The sequence below is a fragment of the Muscardinus avellanarius genome, assembly GCF_963383645.1.
Source record: "Muscardinus avellanarius genome assembly, chromosome: 1".
Lineage (NCBI taxonomy): Eukaryota > Metazoa > Chordata > Mammalia > Rodentia > Gliridae > Muscardinus > Muscardinus avellanarius.
Window position 1 is genome coordinate 81,679,989 of NC_137786.1, and position 14,255 is coordinate 81,694,243.

General features: G+C 39.6%; 1 protein-coding gene across 1 annotated transcript in view; it reads right to left on the minus strand.

Annotated features, from left to right (window-relative positions):
* Positions 1 to 13,993, minus strand: part of SPATA9 (spermatogenesis associated 9) — a gene marked incomplete at both ends in the record, with an annotated part of 29,986 nt that extends 15,993 nt beyond the window's left edge. Inside the window, 3 exons of the mRNA XM_080719769.1 lie at positions 1,472 to 1,699; positions 13,660 to 13,748; positions 13,933 to 13,993. Coding sequence (XP_080575895.1) covers positions 1,472 to 1,699; positions 13,660 to 13,748; positions 13,933 to 13,993 — 378 coding nt within the window. The remainder of the gene's footprint in view (positions 1 to 1,471; positions 1,700 to 13,659; positions 13,749 to 13,932) is intronic.
* Positions 13,994 to 14,255: the final 262 nt, after the last annotated feature.

Sequence of the window (14,255 nt, forward strand, 5' to 3'; positions counted from 1 at the left end):
CTTTAGAGGTCAAACTTACAAAAAGATTTTGAATCTTTTGCAGTGAACATTTAGGAGGCTTTGAATAATGCCCAGACTGAAAAGCCCAGAGTTCTGTACCATCAAGTTTAGGAAAAAAGAAACTGGTCCTGAAAAAGGTTTTCTTTTTTTTTTTTTTTTTTTTTTTTTTTTTTTTTTTTTGGTGGTACTAGGGGTGGAACCCAGAGGCTTCTACCTCCGGGCTATACTCCCAGACCTATTTTATATTTTATTTAGAAACAGGGTCTCACTAAGTTGCTGAGAGTCTAAGTAGCTGAGGTTGGCGTTGAACCTGTGTGATCCTCCTGTCTCAGCAATGTAGAAAATGTAATCTGAAATGTACTTAACTATTGATGGGACTATCCAATTGAGTTTATAGTTAAATATACTCAATAGATTATGCCAAACAAACATTATACAGAAAACCAATTGGAGGAGGGATTCACCATAGGATGTGTGTGTGTGTGTGTGTGTGTGTGTGTGTGTGTGTGTGTGGTACTGGGGGGTGGAACCGAGGGCTTTTCTACCTCCAGGCTATACTCCTAGACCTATTTTTTTTTTAATATACTTTATTTGGAAACAGGGTCTCACTAAGTTGCTGAGAGCCTCACTCAGTAGCTGAGGCTGGCTTTGAACCTGTGTGATCCTCCTGCCTCAGCCTCCAGTGCTGGGATTACAAGTGTGCGCCAACATGTCCGGCTCACCATAGGATTTTTTGGGGAGTTGATCCAAGTGATATTTTTGCACGCTCATATTTAGTTTGAATTATTTGAAATCAATACTCCAATATAGTTCAGGCAAATAATAAGGTAGAAAAGTCTACATTACTTCCCCTACCAGATTTATTTAAACCATAAAATACACTGTATTTAAAAAAAAGACCTAACCATTCATTTATCTTATGCAAGTACATTTGTTTTACATGAAGGACAACCAAATGCACTACATTTTCATTCTTTTATTTTTTATATTTTTTTTTGGTGGTACTGGGGTTCCTGGAAAGCCTTCTGCCTCCGGGCTACACTCCCAAACATTATATATATATATTATATTTTTTAATTTGGAAACAGGGTCTCTTAAGACAGCACAGCTGGCTTCAAACCTGTGCGATCCTCCTGTCTCCACCTCCCAAGCGTGGGGATTACAAGCGTGCGCCACCACGCCAGGCTCATTTTCATTCTTAAAATCTTGCACATTTAAGCTGGGTGTGGGGGTGCACTGTAACTCCAGGAGTTGGGAGTCTGAGATAGGAGGATTGTAGGTTGAGGCCAGCCTCAGCAACTTAGTGAGGCCCTGTTTGAAAATAAAAATAAAATAGGTCTAGGGTGTTACTGGGAGACAGAATGCTTCTGGATTCAACCTTCAGAACAACTGCAACAACAAAAATCTTGCACATTTAAAGCAGATTCTTTAGACAGGGTCTGCATCTTGCGCAAATACAGTCTTTGCTTACCTGTGTGTGATAGAGGGGTTTTCTAGGTGCATTAACTTCCCTCAGCAGACGACGAGATATGTCCCTTAATTCTAAAAGTCTACATGCGAGCCGAGGCTTCAGAAGTTTGGCCACTGACTTGGAGGATCTGGATATGCTGTTTAATCCTTGAATTAACGTTCCCCGGTTGATCTTGGCTAAAGCAATAGCCATTCTGATTTTTGATGCTTGCTGCATGGGTTCTCTTTTCTGAAAAAGAAGCCTTTGAAGAGTAACTGATGTGCGACTCTCTCATGCATTATTAAAATCTCCTTCTGGCAGAGACTGAGTGTATCACCCCATTGGTCATCGTATCTCAGTGTCCAGTAATTACAAATCCCATACAACATTGATTCCCCACACTTAAATCTTCATTTGAATAAAATTTTTTTTTCTGGGAATTGAAGGAACTATATAAAAAATAATGTATACTTTTCTCTGGAGATATATATATATATATATATATATATATATATATATCCAGAAAATGTAGTTCATTCATATATATGTATATGCATTGATTGTAAGATTGCCATCAAAAATAAAGAAGATTTTTTTTTTTTTTTGGTGGTACTGGGGTTCCTGGAAGCCCTTCTACCTCCGGGCTACACTCCCAGACCTATTTTTACATTTTTATTTGGAAACAGGGTCTCCTAAGCCAACGCGCACGGCTGGCTTCGAACCTGCTCGATCCTCCTGTCTCTGTCTCCCAAGCGCGGGGATTACAAGCGTGCGCCACCACGCCCGGCAACAAATAAGAATTCTTATTCAAACATTATTCAGCTCGAATTATTCAAACCATAATACTATTCAAAACTGTTACACATATTTCCCAGTCTACTTTAAAATAATTATGAATGGTAAAATACATCACATATAAAGTATGTGTATACTTAAAAAAATATAAAACAAATACCTGTATACTAATTAACATGCTTAAGAAAATTTGCTCCTCAAAAATTATATCAGTATTCTGATAAGAAGTAGTCACGGCATCCAAAACACAAAAATGTAGTTCATTCTCTGCTTACCAGAAAGCAAACCACAGGGAAAGTACTTGCAATGTGGTTAGACTACATTCCAGGCAACAGACAAATACAGTTTCCATTATTCATGTAAGTAATTTTATGGGCTACTCTGGTGTTTTAGTATATAACTTGGGGAAAAAGTATCAGTTAACAAGTATTGGTTAAGAGTAAGTAACTTTGAATCTCTAAATATTTGTTCAGTTTAAATATAGAAATACATCTTTTAGATGATTGATTTTTTAACCTCTAATGAACATCATACAATTGTATAAGAGCTAAAAGGTTATTTTAAATGCCCCAACCTTTATCCTGAAATAAATTTGTGTTATTCTACCATTAACGTTTAGTAATTCTCTTACTGTTCAGTATTTGTCATTGCATATGGCCCAAAGCGGTTCTAGCCTATGAGTGAGGGTGTATTTCTGCAGAATTTAGTGTTCTGTTGTATTTTGATCTTTTAAATTTACTGAAAAAGCCAATTAGCCCATAGTAGTCTCAGCTCTCCTGGTCAATATTGACAGTAAAGGGTACAATCTAAGTTGTGGGCTGCTGTAATTGATGCAATCCCAAGCCACTTTAGAGGAAAGTAATCCTAAAAGCGGCTGTATGACACACAGAACAAGCAGAACACTCAGGTGCAGTCATCACTTGATACTGTCATCTGCCCGATGTGAGGTTCTTTCTGAGCATACCTAGGAGCGAACCCATCGTATCTGCAGTATCCAAAGCTCCAGCACACACACATTCCATTTTTCCTGTGGCTTTATACTTTGCTGAAGTGGCCTCTTCCAATTCCTTCTCAAGGCGAAACACCTGGACTAAAGGTTTTCCTTTGGATGATAATTAACTTGTATTTTGTCCTCTCTCTCTCTCTCTCTCTCTCTCTCTCTCTCTCTCTCTCTCTCTCTCTCTCTTTTTCTTTCTTTAGTAGTACTGGGAATCGAACCCAGGGGCATTCTACCACTGAGCTACACTCCCAGCCATATTTTTCTATTCTTTATTTTGAAACAGGGTCTAAGTTGCAGAGGGCCTCACTAAGTAGCTGAGGCTGACCTGCAGCCTCCCAATTACTGGAATTACAAGGGTGCGCCACCACGCCTGGGTTTACTTGTGTTTTCTCTCATTGTAGTTAATCATGAGAAGGCCACATTTCTGGAGTAAACAGTGGGATCTATGCAGTACCATCTTTAGGAAAACCTTATGTACTTATTCAAGTATGTAGCATTTTAGAAACTCCTATTTTTTTTGAAGCTGCAGAATGTTAATATTCTATAGATTCTCAGACAATTTTTCCTAAGTTTTTTTTATAAATCTCAACCTGCAGATATTGGCCTGCATTCATTGATTTTATACATCTATGTGTACTAGCCAATCTTAATTCATTCTTCTCAAACAGTATATTAGATAAATCCATTCAACCTTCCCCCTCTTTTACAGCCTCTCATTTTTTTATTTGTATAAAAATAAAGTTAATTTGTAATTGCCAATCCAAAGTCTAGAGTAGGGATCACATAATTAGAGCTAGCCAATTTGTTATAAACAATATTTTAATGTGAGTGTGCATTATGTTAATGATATATTTTGCGTTTCCTTCCCCACTGAGATGTCATAAATTCAGGGCTATCTCTGACTGTCTCAACTTGTTCCTAATGATACTCATCTTTCTTGAAATGCTCAGTTGTTGCTATTTGACCACTGTGTTTACCTTCATGATTTTAAAAATGTGTTCCTAGATAGATACCTTTGAAAATTTGTTACTTTTTATTAAAAAAAATGTTCTGATCACCTTTATTTTCTTGGTCATAAAACTGAATCAGCCGAGTGTGGTGGTACATGCGCAGTGGTACATACCTGTAATGCCAGTACTCTGGAGGCTGAAGCGGGAGGATCACAGGTTCTAGGCCAGCCTAGGAAGATAGCTCAGTGGCAAAGCATCCTAGATTCAATTCCCAGTGCAGGAGGAAGAGGAGAAGGAGGAGGAGGAGGAGGAGGAGGAGGAGAGAGGAGGAGGAAGAGGAGGGGGAGGAAGAGGAGGGGAAGGAGGAGGAGGAGGAGAGGAAGTGGGAAATAACCAACTATTTCCCAAGAAGACTTCCACCAGGGTGCATGTTTGGTGGCTCCTCCTGGCTCTGGGGACTTGGAAGTGACCACAGAGGAGCAGCTTTTTACATTCTTTCAGATGCAGAATGAGACTCCTTCCCCAAAGCAGTCACCAATCTATGATGATTTTAATTCACTCTGAAGTTCAGTGAATTACTTATTAACTAATTCTAGTAGATGTTTTTACCTGGGGATTGAAACCGGGGTAATCAAACTCCTAGCTACATGTATGTATTTATGTATGTTTTTATTTTTGTTTGGAAACAGGTTCTCGCTATGTTGCCAAGGCTTTCCTTGAACCTGTAATCCTCCTGTCTCAGCTGCCCAAACTCTGGGATCACAGACATGTGACACTGTACCCAGCTTGCAATTTTTTTAAAATAAAACCTTTTTAGCTACCAGTCCCCCCCCCATTTAAAAATTTTATGCTACATATTTTCTTACCAAACCATGTATGTAAATCATTCCGGAATTGGCTGCAAAGTGATTCTTTTTCATCCTCATCATCTTCTGAGCTCATCACCAAATGCCAGAAAAGACATCTCAACTCTCAATCACCACTACCTCAGAAATACACAGAGGTACTTAAAGGTCACTTACTAAAAGAAACTTAGCATCCATTAATAAGATCAGTTTTAGACTCCTGCAGATTTCTCCATGTGACCGGCACTATTTGAATATACATCCTGCTTTTTCTTTTTCTTTTTCTTTTCTTTTTTGCCAGAGCCATGCTCATTTCTTTGTCATCAGCAGTTTTAATGCTGAACTCCAATTTCTTTTATCTCAGCGTTTTACTATCCTCCATCTATAAAACCAGTCTGTCAGCAAATCTTATTCAATTGTTTCTCTGAATAGTCCTAGAGTTTGACCACTCCTCACCACCCCTAGTACTATACCCAGTCTGTTATACTTAGACCCCTTCTCAAAATTAATGCATCAGTCCCCTAAATTGGTTGCCAGCTTGCTGCCTTGCCTATTTTCATCCTTTCTCCAATACATCAGCCAGAGAAATTCAATTAAAACAAAGCTGCTATGATATATGATATATGTCAGGTCATATCTTATGTCTGCTCAACTGCTTCCTCTATTCAATAAAGAAGCCAAATTACATATAAGGCACTACAGAGGTTGCTATTTTGGGGAGGTACTGGGGATTGAACTCGGGCACATCTGACCTCTGAGCTATACCCCCCCAACCCTATTGTATTTTTTTATTTTAAAACAGAGTCCTGTTAAGCTATTGAGGGACCTTGCTAAATTGCTGATGCTGGCCTTGAAAATGCCATCCTCCTGTCTCAGTCTCCTTAATCCTGGGATTACAGGTGTGCACCACCACACCCAGCACTACTTTTTTTTCTAATTCTTTTTGGATGTATTGTAACTAGACATCATCGTGAAGTTCAAAGGGATACAAACCTAAGTGCACAACAGTCCTTACTCCTTTACTTCTCTGGCCTCATTGTCTTTTTCTCTCCCTCTCCCTCCTCACTATGTGTTGAACTTGTAAGGTATTCTCTGTGAAAGTTGAAGACCTCAGCTGGGCATGGTGGCGCACACTTGTAATCCCAGCATTCGGGAGGCTGAGCCAGGAGGATCATGGTTCGTGGACAGCCTCAGCTACTTAATGAGGTCCCTTGCAACTCAGTGAGACCCCGTTTCAAAATAAAGAATAAAACATAGGGTTGGGGGTGTAGCTCAGAGGTAGAATGCCCCTGGGTTCCATCCCCAGTACCAGAAAGAAAGAAAGAAAGAAAGAAAGAAAGAAAGAAAGAAAGAAAGACCTCATGTTGAAATCTTTCTTGTCACGTCCAGACAAAATCAGAGCAGAGAAACTACGAAGGGGGACTGCTCATGACTGCCTCTCTGAGATAAGTCCTTTCCAAGGACAGAGGCTTGAAAGAGCTCTTCTCATTCTACACAATCCTGCACTTTGTACGTCTCAACATGGGGAGAGATTTGTGTAACAGAGTTTAGGTTTAACATTCTTTAAAACCACAATGGTTCACATAAAATGTTCTCGCCAAAGCATTCACCCAGCGATGGCACCTCCACCAAAAAGTGTATTTTTATTACAGTGCTCTGCTATGCCCAAATAAATATTCTTATTCTTTGGAAAATATCTGATTGTCATTTAGGTTGACAATCTCCGCCTCAGGGACTTTGCACTAGCTATGCCATTTGATTTCTTGAGGGTCCTAGGTTTGCTTCTTCACCTCCTTTAAAGGTAAAAGAATCCCTTTCTCACCAGTCCCTTCTGGCTCACCCAACTTCAACAACCCTTCATCTGGCACATAACCCCTACTTCATAGCATTTCTCTGCTGAATTTTCTTCTCTGTAAGATTTACCACTATATGTTACAGGGTTTATTTCCCTTGCTTATTATGTTTTTGCATTTGACAAGGGTGTAAGTTGTGTGACATCAGTGTTTTACATTCATTTGGCTCGCTGGGTTTTCCTCAGTGCCTATGTTAGTGTCTGGCACATACTAGGAACTCCATAGAAACGTGTCAGAATGAATGAATGAAGAGTATAAAAATATAACAAACTTATATAGAGAAATATGCCAGTAGCACACAAAGTTTTCAGTGCACAATGTACTCTGTAATTTTTACAATGATGAGAGTGTTTCACAGGAAAAAAACTCACTGAAGACAAAAAATATAATTGAATTACAGGACATTCTGGTTATAGTCCTATTCTTATTATCTTTCAAAACCCCCAACACCATTACAAGTAATTTTCAGACATTATTGGTGCATCTTTAGCAGTTTCTTTCCCCTATTTAAGAAAAAGAATTTAGAAAAAAATACTTTTATAGATGCCAAAATTCCATGGGTTAATGAAATTATGGCTATTATATGTTTTAACTCTAATTCTCAATCTTGTAGTATATGGTCAAGTTAAATTAATGACAAAATCATATTTTCACCTTTCATAATTAGAAACTCACAAAAAATGGACCCTATCTAACACACACACACACACACACACACACACACACACACACACACACCCACTCATTCCAGTAAGTATCATCTGAATTAATGTTTTTTAAGCTCCCCAACTGTACGTAGTAAACATTTCTTTGTACACATTTAAAGGTGACTACTTTAAGGTTCTCCTCTGGAGATCATTTGCGACTTGCCAGCGTAATCCTTTGAAATTACTCTTTACTAAAGAAGTTGATACTGAAAGCATTGTGGCGGGGACACAGAGTGTAGAGACGGCTGGACTCAGAAGTTACTACCTCTAACCAAGACTGTAAAACTTCCCCAGCCACAGAAAGAAAACTTCATTCAAAACGTTTAGTCTTGAAGTACTACTTAATATCTACTATCATGGTATATTCTATAAGAATCTACCAAGAAAAAGTAAGAAGATCTTTTCCTAAACTGGGCGTGGTGGTGCCTGTAATCTCAGTATTTGGGAAGCTGAGACAGGAGGATTATAGGTTTGAGGCCAGCCTTAGCAACTTAGTGAGACCCTGTATCAAAATAATAAAAAAGGATATGGAGAATATGCCTCTGGGTTTAGTCCTAGTACACACACACACACACACACACACACACACACACACACACATGGGTGGGGGGTTCCTAAAGAAATAAATGTTTGGGGGAAAGATTTATATTTTAGTCAAATAGTTTAGAAATTTAAAATACATCCCAATTAATAATGTCCTCTAAGCATTCTTAAGACTATTCCTTTCAGTATTTCTAAAAGTTAAGGATTATCCCAGAAATAAAAAATTATAGCATTTACAATCTGACCTTCTAAAACTGATCTAGTCAACAAATGAGTATCAACAATATTTTTGGATACTTCATTTTTAAAGAGCAAATAGCTTCAACTGTGCTATCTCTTAACTACTCAGGTTTCTTGCCAGTTTCAGCAACACACTCTTCAAAATAAATGGTAAAAAAAAAAAAGGGGGAGGCAATGTGTTTTCAGATGAGAACATAACTTCAACTACTTTTAGATTCCCAAGTAGGGTAAAGTAAGAACTTTAAGTGACTTCAAGGAGTCTGAAAATGAGAACACAAAATTCTTTCTTTGGGAATCAGGATATCAATACATTTCACCCCTAAGTCATGCTTTTGGCTCTAATATAATGAGGCTATTCAGAGAGTCGAAAGATGAAGGGAGTTGTAAAGAAAAGGAGCCAAAGCCAGGCGCAGTGGCACACGCCTGCAATCCCAATATTGGGAGCTCGAGAAAGGAGGATTGCAGGTTTGTGGTCAGCCTCAGCATCTCTGCTATCTCTAGTATCCTACCTGCCGTTCATTCATATTTACTTGGCATTCTGGGAAATGCTATGCTGTTTTATGGGTTTTAGCTTAATACACTTCTTTTTCTTTTTTTTTTTTTTTGTATTGGTGCACTGTATTCATACATCATAGTGGGATACAAACTTTTGTAGACATACATGCACACATTGCCCAGTCAGCCCCCACCCGATCCCCACCCCATTCTCTCCCCATCCCTCCTTCCCATGCTTGGCTTAGTGGTTGACATCTAGTATTATAGCAATTTATCCAAAATTAAACATGATAATCTCACATAACAGTTTCATTTGTCTGATACCAAGCTTTTGATGACTTAAAGATAACATTTCAATATTTCTTTTTGCTTTCTTTCTTACCAGAGAATATTTTTATTTCTATTTTTAGGTGAAACTATCATATATTTATATATTTATTTTTCAGGAAAAAAAATCTATCCTAATATGGAATATGGACTCTAGGTATCCACAACAATCTTGAAAAAGAACAAAGCTAGAAGATATATATTTTCTGATTTCAAACCATATAAAGCTACAATAATTGAAACAGTGTAGTACTATTCTAAAGGCAGATATATAAACCATTGGAGTTAAATAAAAGCCTAGAGCTAAATTCTTCCCTATATTGTCAAGTTATTTTTGACAAGGTTTCCACGAACATTTGGTGGTGGAAATAATGATCTTTTAACTAAATATTGTTGAAAAATAATAGTTACATGGAAAAGAATAAAATTGGACCCTTACCTAATCCCATATACAAGTATTAACTCAAAATAGATAAAAGATCTAAATATAAATCTTAAGACTATAAACTTTTAGAAGAAAATCTGGGTCATAAAACCTCACAACATTGAAATTGGCAGTGATTTCTTGGTTATGATTTCAATGGCACAGGCAACAGAACAGTATACAAACTCCCTAAAAAATAAAAAAAATATTGTATATCCAAAGACAATGTAAACAGAGTTAAAAGTTACTAATAGAATGGGATAAAATATTTCCAAATGCTATATCTGAAGGTATATTGATATTCCAACTAGACATCCTAAAAATTAACAACAATAAAGGCAAACAATACCATTTAGAGATAGGTAAAAGACTAACATAAATAATGAATCTCCACAGATAACCAATCTTAGTTGTCTGTTGGGTGGAAACTCTTGTTTCTCTGGTTCTGGTGTGTGTTACCTATTTCTTCTTTGTAGTTAATCTCTTTGAGTATTTTCTCTAGCGCTGGTTATGAACACATAAATTCCTTCAGTTTCTGTTTGTCATGGAAGCTTCTTATTTTTCCATCTAATTTGATAGAAAGTTTTGCTGGGTAGGAAATTTTTGGCTGGAGGTTGTTTTCTTTCAGAGTTTGGAATATGTTACTTCAAGCCCTTCTGGCTCTCATGACTTGGTTTGGGAAGTCTGGAGTGATTCTAATTGGTTTGCCTCTGAATGTCACTTGGCCCTTTGTTTTTGTTGCCTTTAAGATTCTCTGCTTGGCTTCCACATTGGTCATTTTGACAATTATGTGGCGTGGGGATCCTCTTCTCCGATCCTGTCTAAAGGGAGTTCTGTAAGTTTCCTGGACCTGTGTATCAACCTCTTGCTCTATGTTTGGAAAATTTTCTGCTATTACTTCCTTGAAGAGATTGTTGATCCCTTTGGTTTCACCTTCTTTTCCCTCCTCTATTCCAATTATTCTTAGGTTAGCTCTCTTAAAATGGGCCCATATTTCTTCAATGTCAGATTCCTGCTGTCGGATATTTTTTTCTAGATTAGAAACTATGCGTTCATTTTTGGAATGATCATCTTCTAAGAGCGAGATTCTGTTCTCCATGTGTTCTAATCGGTTGTTTGTGCTTTGAATTGAGGCCTTTACTTCATTAATTGCATCCTTTATCTCTTTTTGGCTCTCTCTGAATTCTTTTCGAAGCACCTCTATTATTTCTACAGTTATTTTCCTGATTTGTTCTTCTAGAAATCTCTGATTTTCTGTTTGATCGGGTTCTGATGTTGCGGGGTTGTGGGCATTCATTGCTCCAGTATTATTCCTCTTTCCCATGATTTTGGAAGTTTGTGCCTTCTCTGGGTTCTTCCCTTGGGTCACTATGACTTCACTTAAGGTGCTCTGGATCTTGAGTCTGTAGTATCTCAGACCCCACTACTCCTTTACTGGGTTGTATCACAGAGTCTCCGACCCAGGGAGTCAATAGAGGCTGCTTTAGACTATGGGGGGTGCCAGGTTGTGCGTTCTTCTATGGTGTGATATCTCTGCCACCGCCACTCCCACACTGGGTCAAGTCCCAGGGAGTACAGTACTGGGATTTCTCCTCTGTGGCCCGCAATTTGACTCACTGTTCTTGAGTATGCAGATGTAGCTGTACTGGACTCGGTGAATTCGCTGCTGCTGCCGCCGGTGGCAATATGGCGCCACTGGTACGCCCTTGGTCGTGAGGCTGGCGTATTTCTTCTTGGTTTTGAGTTCCACTCTGAGTCCCTGCAGCGTGTGCTGAGCTCAGCCACTGGGAGCTTTAGATGCTCCCTGCGTTGAAAGATCCTGCCTGGCTGTTCCGCAGCGGCTCACCTCGGCTTGCTGTAGCCGTCCGGTGAATTCGCCGCTGCCGCCGGCAGTATGGCGCTGCTGCCACGCCCTCGGGTGTGAGGCCGGTGTATCATCTGTGGCTCTGAGCTCTGTTCTCAGTCCGCTTTCTCTCTGGAGCCTGGTGATTTTTTTGTTTCTCTGGTGATGGTGTTTTCTGGCTATGAAAGGTGCTGATTTTGTGGTAATGGAGATTGGTTGTTAGCGGGGCTCTTAAGCCCCGCTTTTCTCGGTCGCCATCTTCCCGGAAATCCAATACACTTCTTTTTCTAAAATATTATTCTTTGCCTCTTTTCTTTGCCTCAAAAACTCCTATTCGTCCTTTAAGACCCAGTTTAAGTAATCTTCCCTCATGAAGCTGTCTCTGACCATCCTGAGTCATTCGCTTTTCTATTTACTTCTGTAACACCTACCATATTCTGATGCAATTACTTGTTTACAGTCCTGTCTTCATTATAATAAGCTCATTAGTGGAAGGGATTGTGTCTTTTTTATTATTGTTGCTTCTGTATTCCCTCCCCTAGTCCCAAGCAATAGTGAGGTATTTAGTGACCGAGGGCAGATTGTCTCAAGTGGCCAGAGGCTGCTCTGAAGGCCATTAGGAATAAAATGCATAGACCTGAGCATCGCTGTGCTGTTTGCAGTGCTGTGTTGTACCTCACCTCTGACATGGCCAAGAGTTGGAATCTGGGCAAACGGATTGTTACTATGTCATGCAATTTTAAAATTTATCCTATTCTGACTGAGGTTAAAAAAAAAATACCTGAAACATGCTTTTCCATTGACAGCTGTGTACCTTTAAGTAAATTAAGTTACATGTGGCCCTTCAACAAGATGTTACTCCCCCCACCCCCACTGTATATTTCTTCAAAATTTTCTGCCACCTTCCTCTCCATTCCCAATATTTTATGTTCCAAGTTACTTTGTTTTTTGGAACAGACATTTTAAAAATGTAGCACATGAATGATTTAATTGATACTAGTATTTTTCTTTTCACATTAAAATACACACACTTAGCCGGGCATGGTGGCACACGTGTGTAATCCCAGCATTTGCAAGGCTGAGACAGGAGGATCGCGGTTTGCAGACAGCCTCAGCTACTTAGTGAGGCCCTTCGCAACTCAGTGAGACCCTGTTTCAAAATAAAGGATAAAAAAAAATTGGGCAGGGGGTGTAGCTCGGAGGTCAAATGCCTCTGGGTTCCATCCCCAGACCCGCAAAAAAAAATAATAATAATTAAAAAAATAAAATACACACACCTAGTCAGGCGCGGTGGCGCACGCTTGTAATCCCCACGCTTGGGAGGCGGAGACAGGAGGATCGCGCAGGTTTGAAGCCAGCCGCGCTGGCTTAAGAGACCCCGTTTCCAAGTTAAAAAAATATAAAAAATAGGTCTGGGAGTGTAGCCCAGAGGTAGAAGGGTTTCCAGGAACCCCAGTACCACAAAACACACACACACACACACACACACACACACACACACACACCTATACTGTATTTTATCTTTCCTTGTTACAGCTTATCTCGTGTTTGCACTGACTTAAGTGCCTTAGATTTTAGCTGAAGTTTATCTAGCTATTTTTCTGATTTCACATTAAGCAACTCAAGTAAACTGAATGGCAACTGTGGTTAAATGAGAGACTTCCCGACTTGCAATCAAATGACACAGTGATTGTCTTTAAACTTAACTCATCTGTCTAATATCTTAGTTTGCAACCTCTCTGGGATTCAGAGAGTCCTCCAAACGAGAAAGATTTGATGTGTGTGTGTGTGTGTGTGTGTGTGTGTGTGTGTGTGAAATTTAATCTTCCTCAAGCATTTTTTGTTTTGTGTGTGTGTGTTGGGGGTGGGTACCGGGAATTGAACCCAGAAGCATTCTCTCTCAGAGCTACACCCCCCTCCCTTTTTATTTTTTAGTTTGACACAGAGTCTCATTAAGTTGCCCGTGGGCCTTGCTAAAATGCTGAGGCTGAACTTGAACCTGTTATGACCCTCCTGTCTCGGCCTTCCAAGTCCTGGGATTAAAGGCATGTGCCACCATGTTCTCCTAGTATTTTCTTAACTTTTAAACACTGATTTCAAAAAATCAAAGCATTCAATAATTCGTATGATGCTAAAGTAGGACATACTTTTCCTGTATTCCTTCTGAAAACAATGAAATTGTCATACCTGATTAGACTGCGATACTCTTAGGATGTTAGGAAATTCGTCTTTAAACTCATCTATAAGATCCATAAGTGCTTTCTGGATTCCCTCAACTGATGAGGAGGGAAAAGAAGAAAGATATTAAAATCAAACTTCAAAATATCCCCTAAATAATCTGAGAGAACACAGAACACCGGGTCCTCCTCCTAGGTGACTGGAGAGACATGGTTGAGCCCGGGGGCCGTTGCTCCCCGTGGCTTCCACACTCACACACCCCTTACAACAAGACATGCATACTTCTTCCAGAATAGTTCTTCAGCACCTGCCCACATATCCAGCCCACAGGCTTGATTGGCATGGTGAGTTTTTGCTTGGGCTCCTGGCGCTTAGCGAGCTTGCAGGCCTGGGATGGGGCAGCCTTCCACTCGGGAAGGCAGGCAGGGACAGAACCCGCACTCTGCCGGAATTCTTTGTTACTCCACAATGGACCTCTGAGAACACTTGTTACAGAATCCTCTGGAATCACTCTTGGCAATGAGAGGAGGAAGAATGCGTTTGGAGGCAGGGAGGGGAGGAGTGAGAGGATTGAAAAATGAGCCCTGCTAAGAAGTTCTACAATA